General features: G+C 52.4%; 1 protein-coding gene across 4 annotated transcripts in view; it reads right to left on the minus strand.

The window, feature by feature from the left end:
* The window catches only part of USP47 (ubiquitin specific peptidase 47), a 1,494,847-nt gene that overhangs the window by 595,133 nt on the left and 886,887 nt on the right, over positions 1-12,827 (minus strand). For all 4 annotated transcript variants that reach the window (XM_086955947.1, XM_086955945.1, XM_086955948.1 and 1 more), the window contains one exon: positions 12,411-12,530. In XM_086955947.1, coding sequence (XP_086812073.1) covers positions 12,411-12,530 — 120 coding nt within the window. The remainder of the gene's footprint in view (positions 1-12,410; positions 12,531-12,827) is intronic.

The following is a 12,827-nucleotide window of genomic DNA, read 5'->3' on the forward strand; positions in this document are numbered from 1 at the left end:
AGACAAAGGACCCATGGGACCCATAGGCGCACCAGCGGGGTACATCGCCCTCGAGTAAACACCAAACATGGCGTTTAAAAACTGCGAGGGATCCTGACCTGGACCTGGAAAGGGTGGGTACGAACCCAACGGCCGCTCCGAAGGAGGCTGATCCGGCAAAGGCGCACCCTGGCCCTCTTGTTCTTCAGGCTCCACAACCGGAGTCGGTGCTCGAGGAACCTCTTCTTCATGCACCGATGAATGGTGCGACTCCAGATCCTGTTCCGGCTCATGAACTGGAGAACCAACGTGAGATTGAGCTGGAGAAGGAGACACGAAGTCCTTGTGATGTTTGAGACTTATTCCTCGAATCCGAAGACTCCTTGCCAGAGTGGTGTCTGGAGTGATGTTTACTCCTCTTATGCTTCTTTCTCGAGGAGCCCGAAGCATGGCCCGAGGCCGACTTGGAACCGGACCTCGACCTCCCTCTGGACCTTGATCTCTCTCTCGACCTCGACTTGGCCCTCGAAGCCGACCTCGACTTCGACCGCGACAGGTGTCTCGACTTCGAGCGCCTGGACACTGACCTCGAAGACCTTCCGGCTTCCCTTTCCTTCACCTTTGCATGCAGAAGCTTCGTCTCCCGCTCTCGCAAGGCTTTGGGGTTCATCTTGTCACAGGAACGACAGTTTTTGACATCGTGACTCGAACCAAGACACCACAGACAGTCGGGATGCGGATCGGTGATCGACATCATCCGGGAGCAGGAACCACATTGTTTGAAACCTGTCTTCCTCAACGACATCTTCGGCGATGAAGCGAATTCCAACAGAGAAACAATAACAGCTAAACAGCGAAAAGATACAAAAGTATCGCAGAAGATCCCAGAAACCGTTAGCGTCGACGACGCGGAAAAAAGGGAACTGACGTCATCACGCCGACGTGGGCCTTATGTGGAGTCGGTGACGTCAGACGGAGTCGCGCGCGAAGCCGTGCTCCTATGACGTCGTCCACGCCGGCGTGTTACGAAGAATTTTCCGAACGTTGCTGACGCAAGGGGGATATTCACAAGGTGAGGAATCCACACGGCAGATGTATCTATCAGAATTCTAAGTATTTAAAGAATTGGGATTTGGGCATGTGAAATTCCGAGCTAAGGTCCTGAAAGGATTTAAGTGTAGTCCCAGTCAGAACATGTCCAAGGGAAGAGATTCCAATGGAATCCCAGCCCTCAAATCCCGGTAACGAGGACAAAGCGGGAAGTAGTCCGTTCTTCCACAATGGGGTCTCCGCTGTCAATTTACCCCACCATCCCATGCGGCGCAGCGCCTGGCGCCAGATCATGAAGACCACCTGTGTGGCCCGAGGCAATTCTTTCCGCAGCCTGGCCGAATACAGTAGTGTGTGGAGCGTGGTGTCGCCCATCAACGAGCGCTCAAGGGCATATGCAGGGTCTCCTCTATCGCCGTACCACCACTCGTTAAGAACTAATAGGTGGGGGGCCTGATAGTAAGATAAGAGGTCCGATGTGGCCGGCCCTCCACAGTAAGTGGACAGGAAGCATGCCCGCAGTGCCACCCTGGCGGCGCTCCCTGCCCATAGAAAGCGGCCCAGTACTGAGTTGACCCGACGAAACCACTGTGGGTCTATCTTATATGGGTGGTTCTGTAATTGGTACAGCATGCGCGGGAGTGCGACTATTTTGAAAATCGCAGACCTTCCAAAGATTGTAAGAGGCATCCGGGACCACGTCTTGATGTCTGCTTGAACCTTCTCCCATACCGGCAGCACGTTGCGCTCCCACGCTATGTCAGCGGACTCGGACGGGAAGACTCCCAGATATTTCAGTCCCCCAGCTGCCACCTGTAATGCCGACGCCCAGGGGTAGACACCGGAACCCCCGCCCAGTACCCAAAGGGTGGACTTACGTGGATTGAGGAAGAGCCCCGACACCTCGCCGAATATGCGCATAATCTCCAAGATACGGGGGCCGGACCGGTTGAGGTCTGTAAGAAAGAAGAGGACATCATCCGCATAGAGTGCAATTCTATCGGAGAGTCCCCCACTCCACACAAAGCCGCAAAGCTGTGCATCAATACGCACCCAAGAAGCAAGCGGCTCCATGGCCAACGCAAAGAGGTAGGGGGATAGTGGGCACCCTTGCCGGGTCCCCCGGCCGACCGAGAATCTCTCCGAGATCGCCCCGGACACCCGCACGGAATCAGTTAAATCAGTGTACAGTAGTTTGACATAGGAAATAAACACTGGGCCTAGGTTAAGGCGTGGTAGGAGGGCGAATAGGTAGGTCCAGCAGGCCGAGTCCAATGCCCTATCTATGTCCGCTAGCAATAAGGCCGCCCGCTCCCCAGAAGCACTTATGGCGTCGATGGCCGTCTGCGCTCGCCTGATGTTGTGCCGTGTCGTCCTATGCGGCACGAAGCCCGCTTGATCCGGATGCACCAGGTCAGCCATGTATGGGAGGAGGCGATTAGCCAGAGCTTTTGCCAGTAATTTAGCCTCAAAGTTGAGTAGGGATATGGGGCGATACAATTCGTGACGGTCCGGGGGCCTACCGGGCTTCTGAAAGACCACAACTTCAGCGTGGCGCCAGTCTGCTGGCATGCAACCCCGTTCCCTCGCCAACTCCAGCGCTTCCCTATAATGGGACCCTAATTGAAGCTGAAACTTTTTATAAAATTCACAGGGAAAGCCACTTGGTCCGGGCGCCTTCCCAGTGTTGAGTTGCCCCAAAGCCTCACCCAGCTCCTCTGCTGTGAGGGGAAGGTCCAGGGATTTCCTTGTGTCATCGGAAACAGCCCGGGGGCGCAGATCCGCAATAAATTTGTCAATCGCATCAGCCGGGAGGCAGTCCCGTTGAGCATATTGGTCTGCGTAATAGTGGGCAAAACTCGCCGCCAGAGCAGCTGGGTCTGTAATAGAAACTCCCTCACCGTCCGTGAGACCCGGCAATGTAACTGGTTGCATGACGTGTTGACATAACCTATGGAGCATAGTGCAGGACTTATCTCCCCACTGATACACCCTGCTCCGCGTGGCCAGCCATGCCTGCCGAGCCTCGTCCATTAAAATAGATGCGTAGGACTGTTGTGCCTGCAGGAGCAACCGAACCGCCACCCCGTCCCCCTCTCTCCGACACCGCTGTTCTAGGCGTTCAACCTGCGCCGCCGCGACAATAGCCTCCAGACGACGACGACGGGCGGCCGCGCACCACACTATATCTACGCCTCTCAGTGTAGGCTTCATAGCCTCCCAGACCGACGCTGCGTCGACGTCCTCGACCAGATTCTCCTGCCAGTAATGGGCAATCGCGCCACGCATGTGTTGAACATAGTCTGCCTGTTGAAGATGCCACAAGGACATCCTCCACCGGAACGGCTGATGCTTCCTATGTAACTCTATCTGTACTGCGACAGGAGAATGGTCGGACAGTCCCCTAGGCAGAATTTTGGCTTCTCTCACTCTGTCAAGGAATGCTCCCGGCATGAAAATATAATCCAGTCGAGAAAAGGAGCCATGCACAGCAGATACATACGTATTTTCTCTCACCGTGGCATGCATATGTCTCCAGACATCCACCCAGCCCAGTCCTTCAACCGCCGCACTCAGTCTGGTAGGGACAGCCGCCACCACCGTGCCTTGCAGCCTCTTACGATCCATGCAGACGTCCATAACATCGTTCCAGTCACCGCCCAGCACAGCCAGGGATTCCGGGACGTCCGCCCACACTTCAAACAGCCGTTCAGCCAGGGACCACTGCAGCGGGGGGGAGCATACACACTCCCAAACACTACCGGTTCAGCACCAATCATACCCTTAATAAAAACGTAGCGGCCCTGCGGGTCCAGCCATTGTCGCTCATGAGTGTAGGCCAGTCTGCGGTGAACCAGAATAGCAACCCCCCTCGAACCCCTGAAGAACCCGGCATGAAATACCTGTTGGTAACCAAATCTCTGCAGGCTTAGCACCTTTGTCCCCATCATGTGCGTCTCTTGCAACAACAAGACATCAGCAGCCTCCCGCTTACCCCATCGCAAGACCGCTCCCCTCTTAATTTTGTCCAGCATCCCCCTGACATTCCAGCTTAATATTCTCATTGACTCCCTAGGGAGTCCCGAACACGGTAAATCAACCATAGTCAAGTTGGAAATGACCCCGAGGACCCCAGCACCCAGTCCAGACACTCCACTCAAGTAATGGTACGGCATTAGGAATCACGTGCAAACCCCCCTGGCCACCCCAGACTCCCCCACCAGCCCCCCTCGCCCCCCCCAACATCCCCTCCCCAACATACCAACCTCTGGAGCCCACCCCCATACCCCTACGCTCCACGGAACTCTGAAGCATCTGTCGCGGCATGGGGAGCCTCAGGCCCAAAACAGAGCGCCCAAGGCCAACCATACCAATGGATCCCAACTATTCCCTCAAATGATGAACCTTCCCCTCAGGGCCACCCCCCACCCGTGGGGGATTAGGCAGCCCCATAAGACCAGCACCCCGAACCCACACCACCACCCCCCATCAACATTAGCCTATGACATCATGGCAATTTGGCGGCAATGTCACAAGCCAGGGTAGGCCCTGGCCATTATCCGTGGCGTGCCGCGGCACTATGCGCCCAATGAACAGATGAGCAGGTATTCACAACCCATCCTCGAGCCATCCCCTCGTGAGTCCTCAAAATCCGTAGAAGCACTCACACTCAAGAGTTCAATTTTCTTTTCCCGACTGGTCAGTGTCAAGTTGTGTCTCATCAGGCTGGCCATTACAAGAGAAGGACCTTTTCCGTGACCTGGACTTCTTGTGTCGCTTACTACTGGTAGCAGGGTCGCCCCTCTCCTGTGAGGATCCGCGCGACAGGCCAGAGCCCAAGCCCGGCTGGGCGTGCGGCCGGATCCTGACTGTCTCATCAGTCCACTTGAAAACCTCCTCCGGGGAATCAAAGAAGTGAGTTTTCGACTGGAAGATGACCCGGAGACGGGCCGGATAGAGCAAGGAGTACTGAATCTTCAAGCCACGCAGCTTAGCTTTCGCTGCCATGAAAGAGTGGCGTTGCTGCTGTACAAGTTTAGTATAGTCAGGGAAGATCATAATTTTATGACTTTCAAACATAAGTGTCTCCTTGGCTCTTGCTTCTCGTAAGAGGACGTCCCTGTCGTGGAAGTTCAGCAATCGGGCTATGACCGGACGAGGTCGTTCTCCGGCTGGCGGTTTTTGCGTCAGGGCTCTGTGGGCGCGTTCAATCATGAAGCATCGCGACAGTGCGTCCAGGGGGAGCCAGCTCTCCAGCCATTGTGTCAAGAAGCTATCCATGTGTCCCTTCTCGCAATCCTCCGGAAAACCCACGAAGCGCAGGTTGTTTCTGCGCGCAACTCCTTCCGCGTCCTCCACTCGGAGCGCCAAGCCCTTTTGGATTTTTTCCATGGCCGCCACCTTCTGTTTCAGTGTCCCCACATCGCCCTCCACTCCAGTAATCCTAGTTTCCGCCTCCGTAATGCGGGCTACAGCATTGCGAAGATCTTGTCGTAACAGAGTGACATCAGTCCCCACCGCTCCTATTTTAGCGTTCAGCATGTCCTGAGATTGGGTCATCGCCGCCATCAACGCCGCGTTGTCGGGCCCCGCACCCTGGCCACCCCCGACAGCACTAGGCCCTCCACTAGGCCCGGTAAATTTGTCTATGGGTCCCTGCTTGGCGGACCCACTCCCTCCACCGCCCCTGGTCATGGCTGGGTTACTCAGGGAGGGCAGTCCAACTTCAGCAGCCAGCAGAGCTCCTCTCGGGCAGCAGCAGGACAGGTCGGATGGTGTCTTAGCCCCAGAGTATGGTAATCCACAGGGGGGTTCCTCCACCAATAACCGGTTCGCACCTGACCCCAGTTCAGTCCCAAAGGCGCATCCAGGGGGCCGCAGCAGTCTCACCTGGGTGCCACTATGCAGCTGACATCGTTTTGGTGCCAAGCAGGTCCCTCCCAAGTGTCCACTCCGGGTGCCAGGGGTCCACCACCTCATCAATCAGCGCCCCAGAACGTTCAGGTCAGCCCAGGCCTTGACACACACTGTTAGAAGGCAATGCAATCGGGACCCAGGCACCAGGCACCTTCGGCTCCGGGGCAAGTCCCGACCGGAGGCGGCCAACCGCGTCCGGGGCTCCTCAGCAGGGGGGGTCTCAGCGCGCCACAGTTCCTGCCCCACTCCGTCTACCAGGTCTAGCATCCACCCCCACTGGGGCCGTATGTACTCACTGCTCGCTCCACGACGCAGCAGCCGCCGTCCCACAGCTCCTCTAGGGGTCCAAATGGCACTCCGGCAGGGCCCACAGTCGGCTACTGGGCAGGAGGCACAACCAGGGTGTCAGCAAGCGGGCCGCCCAGGTCGCTGTTCAGACCGGCTTCGGGTCCCACCATTCGCGGTCGGGGAGCTCGAAAATCTAGGCCCTGGTCTCAAGGCCTACGCTCAGGCCTCTGCCGTCTCTCCGTGCCCCCACTTCTCACCAGGCCTCTTAGGAGGCGGGGGGGATGCAATGGGGTCTCCGACCCCCACTCCGGCACCAATTCAGCCGAGCCAGGCGGCACCAAAGATCCCCGACGGAGGTCAGTTCCAGGGACGCCCGTCCCGGTCACCGCCAAAATCGAGGCCCCGGCTGCGCACGCCAGGACTAGGCCTCAAAGGGCTGCAGCTGTGTGTTCAGCTTCAGGCGGCGCAGGAGCTTAGTTCGGCACACCGATGGGTTCTCCACACCTTCCGCTACCAGTCTAGGTCGGTGTATCACCTCGTGGGTCCGGGAGCCAGGATAAATGCTTCGGATTATTGTCGGGCCGGCGGGAGCTCTAACAAGCTACGTCCACCATCTTCGCCCGCTAGGCCACGCCCCCTGCTCCTCCCTTTTTATTGATGTACCACATCTTGGTAGTGTTGTCTGTCAGGACTCAAACCGACTGACCGTGAAGGGAGGGAAAAAAAGGCCTTGAGAGCCAAACATATCGCAGGCAATTCCAAAAGATTGATGTGAAACAGTCATTCCTCTGGAGACCAAAGGTCTTTGACCTCCAGATCCCTCAGCTGAGCTACTCACCATAGAGTGGAGGCATCTGTTATGACTGTGGCAACTGGAGAAGGAGGTTGAAAGGGCTTCTCTTGAGACAAGTTGCCTGGAACATTCCACCATAACAACTCCGCTGCAGTGCCTCTGGAGTTCCCAACCACCTCTTCGAGATTTCCGTTGTGTTGAAACCACTGCCTGCCGAGGCACCATTGGAGAGCCCTCATATGCCAGCGTGCATGGTTGACCAACAGTATACAGAAGCGAACAGAGCGAGCAGACGCAAGATCTTCAGGACTGGAACAGCTGCTCCATTCTGAAAAAGTGGAATCATAGCCTTGATGTCTTGAATACTCTGTAGAGGTGGGAAGGCACGACTCACAGTAGTATCCAGTACCGCTCCTATGAACAGGTTTCTCTGAGAGGGCCCCACATGAGATTTGGATACATTTATCGAAAACTCCAAGTCGAACAACAGGTCTGTTGCTTGTAAATTATGCAGCACTATCTCTGGTGACTTTGCTTTGAGCAGTCAGTCGTCCCAACAGGGTAAAACAGGAATCCCCAACCTTTTGAGATGTGCTGCCCCCACTGACATCACCTTTGTAAAAACCCAAGGTGCGAAAGTAAGACCGAATGGAAGGACCCCAAAATGGTAGTGTTGAGACCCCACCATAAAACAAAAGATACTTCTATTGAGGCTTCAGGATGGGAATGTGAAAAATACGATCAACATCATCTAGTCTTCTTTCTGTAGCGCAAGAAGAACCTGAGCCAGGGTCAACATCTTGAATTCTCTTGTTTGAGGTAAAAATTCAAGAAACTGAGGTCTAGGATCGGCCTCAAGCGACCTTCGTTTTGAGGAATCTGGAAGTACAAAGAGTAGAATTCCCTGAACCCTTTTCTGCCCCGGAACCACCTTGATTGCACCTTTTTGTAGTAAAGATAGAACTTCCTGCTGGAGAAGCAGGAAGTGCTCTTCTGAGCACAAACCCTGAGGCGGAGCAAAAGGATGGGGGAACTCTCTGAAGGATAGGGCGTACCCATTCTCTACGATGTTGAACACCCAGAGATATGTAGTAACTGGACTCAAATTTTGGAGAAAATGGGACAACTGTCCTTCCACAGCACAAGCATGCTCTAGGAAGGAGGAGCTAGAGCTGCTTCCCTGCTGTACCATTTGGAGGGGTGAAAGAGGAGGAGGAGGATGAGGAGACTTGCTGCCCTGCTGTACCTCGCAGACAACATCAGCCCTTTTCCCTGTATGACCTGTACAGGGGGATTGCCTGCCGTTACAGCTGTTGCGGATGCTGCTTGGCACAAAAGGATAAAGTCCTGCCAGAATCACGAAACCTGTGGTGTCCAAAGCCCCCTGATTGAGACAGGAGACCCTAAGATCTTGCTGTGGCTCTGCTGTTTTCAAAGAACTGCAGCGTCGAGTCAGCTTTGGCACCAAATAGACTAGATCCGTCGAAAAGCAGGTCTAACAAGGTAGCTTGGACTTCAGGGGAGAACACCCACCCCGTAACCAAGCGTGCCTCCTAGTTGCCACAGACAAACCCATTGCCCTGGCAACCGAGTCAGCAGTGTCTAGATCCAACTGTATTACCTGGCGGGCCATAACTTGAGCATTAGAAAGAACTTCCCAAAAATGACTCTGAATGTCCTGCGGAAGTTTCAGGAGCACTTCCATTGCTGAGTACATCAGTGCATGGTTATCGCGACCCACAAGCCATGAAGCATTATTTGACTAGAGAGACGTTTTGTCTGAAGAGAACACCTTCTTTGCGGATTGTTACATGCGTTTGGAGTCCCTATCTGCAGGTGTAGATGGGAATGACCCTGCAGACTGTTTCAAGGAGCACAAAGCCTGGACAACCAAATGTTCTGGTGATGGATGAGTGGATAGGAAATCAGGATACTCAGGAACCACCTTATACCTACTCAGCAAAGACCTGGACACCGCAGGAGCAGTCATCTGCTTCTGTCACAAACAAAACAGGTGATGAACAGAATGTGGATCAATGTCACACATTCACCCCAGTCCAAAGATCTGGGCCCAAATCCATCGTTTTTTTGCACTCCACACCACCCTGGGTTAGACAATGGCGATATGCAAATCAGCTCTGACCCTGTGCCCCATGGGAACAGTCCAGTCCGAACTACAAAAGCCATGTCCTTCCCAGAACGGAATCAAGCATCCGAGGACCGGATTCGAGGTAACACCTCTCATCAGCCCGGCTAGCTTGACTCCAGTGGTGTGGAGTGCCTGGGACCCACGTCTGAGCATCCCCAGGGCACTTATGGCGGCAATTGCAAACAAAACAGGTGATGGACAGAATGTGGATCAATGTCACACATTCACCCCAGTCCAAAGATCTGGGCCCAAATCCATCGTTTTTTTGCACTCCACACCATCCTGGGTTAGACAATGGCGATATGCAAATCAGCTCTGACCCTGTGCCCCATCACCACCCCCTGTTGTTTAATTATTTTGTCCACCATAAGCGTGGAAGGGTATACTCAGACGTGAGTCCCTTGCTCATTGCACCATCAGGATTCAAGCAAGCCGGGCCGAAGAAGGCTGTGATGCCAGAAACCGGTCCCCGGAAGCTTGTTTCCTTCCCAGTGAAAGAATTGGCTTGGTAGTTTGGTCTGCCCTGTTCCCATGATGCACTGGGCCAGGGACAGACTAATTTGCATATAGCCAGGTTCTGAGCTGGGATGGTGCAGTGAGCTAAAAAACGGTGTTGGATCAAGCCCTGATCTCTTGACTGTGTGAGAGTATTCTGCTTAATTCAGAAACTCTGTCCATCACCACCCCCTGTTTAATTATTTTGTCCACCATAAGCGTGGAAGGGTATACTCAGACGTGAGCCCCTTGCTCATTGCACCATCAGGATTCAAGCAAGCCGGGCCGAAGAAGGCTGTGATGCCAGAAACCGGTCCCCGGAAGCTTGTTTCCTTCCCAGTGAAAGAATTGGCTTGGTAGTTTGGTCTGCCCTGTTCCCATGATGCACTGGGCCAGGGACAGACTAATTTGCATATAGCCAGGTTCTGAGCTGGGATGGTGCAGTGAGCTAAAAAACGGTGTTGGATCAAGCCCTGATCTCTTGACTGGGTGAGAGTATTCTGCTTAATTCAGAAACTCTGTCCATCACCACCCCCTGTTGTTTAATTATCTGCTTCTGTCAGACATCAAAGATGGGCTCAGTCAAAGTCTTGTTGAAAGGAAGCAAAGGCTCAGAGACAGAAGAAGGGGAATGGAGCACATCCGTTAAAATATTAGACTTCAATTCTGCAGTGGGTAGAGTTAACTCCAGCAGATCTGCTGCCTTCCTGATCACAGAGTGATAAGAAGTCACCTTCTGCCTTGGGAGACCTTTTGGAGTGGAGAGTTCCCGTTCAGGAGATGTATCCAGCCTCCTCATGTTGTTCATGATACTACTCCTCTTCCATTAACCTCTGTGCCTCTCTTCTAGACCTCAACCTTGGAATTGGCATCAGAGGTGCCAGACGTGGCGCCGGTGACTTCGGGATTGGCATCGAAGGGAGGTCTACTGGGATAGTAGACTACGTCGGTCGAGGTAGAGTCTGCATCGGTTCAGAACCGCACAGTGCCAGGGAAGATCAGTCCAGTGGCACTCACCCCTCTAGAGACTATACCAGCATCGAAAATCTCAGAGCCGGGAGAGGCCAACTCCCTGGAGTCATCAGCATGAGTGGCGTCTGAGTGAAGTGAGGTGGCAAACCTCCCAGGGATTGCGCTAGCAGACCCATGGGGCCAACTGGTGCACCAGCAGGGTTTGCCACTCAGGCAAATAATCCGAAAATCGCATTAAGAAAATGCAACGGATCCGTACCGGGAGTCGGGAAGGCAGGATACTCCAGGATCTGAGACCGCTTGAGAAGACTGCACAATCGGCTCCGGTTGCAGCGCCGAAGACCGTGGAGCCAGACGTGGAGTAGTCGGCAACAGTGGAGGTGTTGCTTCTCTTGGCGCTGGTGAAGTCACCGCTCTCGGGACCGGAGTCACCTTAGGAGAAGGAGACGGAGAGACTTCGTCCTCCCGATGATGCTGGGGAGCCGGAGACACCGACTGCGGCGTGTCATCTTTTGACGAATGATGCCGAGACCCATGGCGTTGCTTCTTCTTATGCTTCCTTGACGCTTTGAGGTATGCTGAGTCGGTGACTTGGATCAGGACCGTGACCTCCTTGGACCCCATTTTTGTTGTTTAGCTTTAACCATAAACAATTTGGGCTCCCTCTTCGTCAATACCTTGTGGTTCATACGCCTGCATGCCGAAAACTTTGTCGACTTCGTGATCCAACGAGAGATACCTCAAACAGTCTTCATGAGGGTCAGTAATCAACATCTGACCCCCACATTCCCTGCATTGCTTGAATCTGGATTTCCTCTGAGTAGCCATGGTCACTGCTAAAAAGACCCGAAGACTTGCAACAAAAACTACCAAGAGCCCTAGGGAAAACCGTTACGCATGCGGTTTCCATGGGATGCTGAGCATGGGGGTAATTCAAAAAGTGAGGAATCCAAAGGCAGATGTATCAGTCAAAAATCTCTATCAGATGCTTAATGTTAGGAGAAAACATTAAAGTTTATGTCACACAGACTTGTGCCAGTTCGAATTCCTGTTATGCCGAAGTACACAATAGAAGTATGTTCTACATGGAGACTGTAAAATTAAGTATTTTTGCTACACCAAAAACTCACAAAGACAAGAGAACTTGAATATCTGGGGATTACCAACTGGTTATATTTGGACTTACAAAACGTTTACAGCTGTTATTATAGTTGGAAAAATAGCATTTATACCTTACACATTTTGACAGATGAATACAGCATAGCACTACTTCATTACATGGAATTGTATTAATCTGTGGGTGTTAAGACACATGAGATCATGGTGAACGTATTACAAAAGGAATAAGAATTCAAAGACACTTAAATGTATTTGTGAATAAGCAATGGCTCTTGCTCTTAGGAAGAGTGTTTCAGTGTCAATATACAGACACCTAATGGAAGCATGCTTACACGAGGAGTTGCAGCACCACTGCCTTCCTACATTTCACTTACTAGACTTACTTATACTGTTGACGTACATTCCACGAAGTAGACGCCTGTTAAAATACTAGTGTCAGTTCAATACCAGTGTGACAATACACTTGCTGAATTCACAATCCTATTTGTTGCACAGGAAAGGAATTTGCAGAAAACAAGTTTTCCTAAGTAGCATAAAAACAAAACTGAACAAACTGATAAGACAAGGAGTATTAGCACTGATCCAGTTTATGTAAATTATCATGTTCTTCAATACTAAATAGTTACCGGAAATGTAAACATGACTTACTTTATTACTTCTAAAAAAGCCTTCTGATTTCAGTGTTTTATTAGGCACATTGAGAAGGCGCAGGTCATTGTAGCACCGTTCCAGTACTATGCGCATGTTTTCCACAGGCAGATTAGTGACCTACAAATATGAAAAAGAGGATATTTTATAAAATAAGTTAACGAAAATATACTTTCTAGATGCATTGCTAGTGTGTTTCACATTCTTCAAAACAGTACTGAGCATATCTGAGTCTCAGGCAGGTGTGGCTGGTGACTATTTACAAACTGTAGGAATTTCTTATGGATTACAGTCATAGGTACAAACCTTACCATTTAGATTTATATCAGCACTAGAGCATTCAGATTATTGCAAGAAGAGTTGATACCACCTGTGCGACTCCCCAGTTTTAGATTCAACAAAAATGCAGATTCAGGG

The sequence above is a fragment of the Lissotriton vulgaris genome, chromosome 2_1 (assembly GCF_964263255.1).
Source record: "Lissotriton vulgaris chromosome 2_1, aLisVul1.2, whole genome shotgun sequence".
In the NCBI taxonomy this organism is placed as follows: Eukaryota; Metazoa; Chordata; class Amphibia; order Caudata; family Salamandridae; genus Lissotriton; species Lissotriton vulgaris.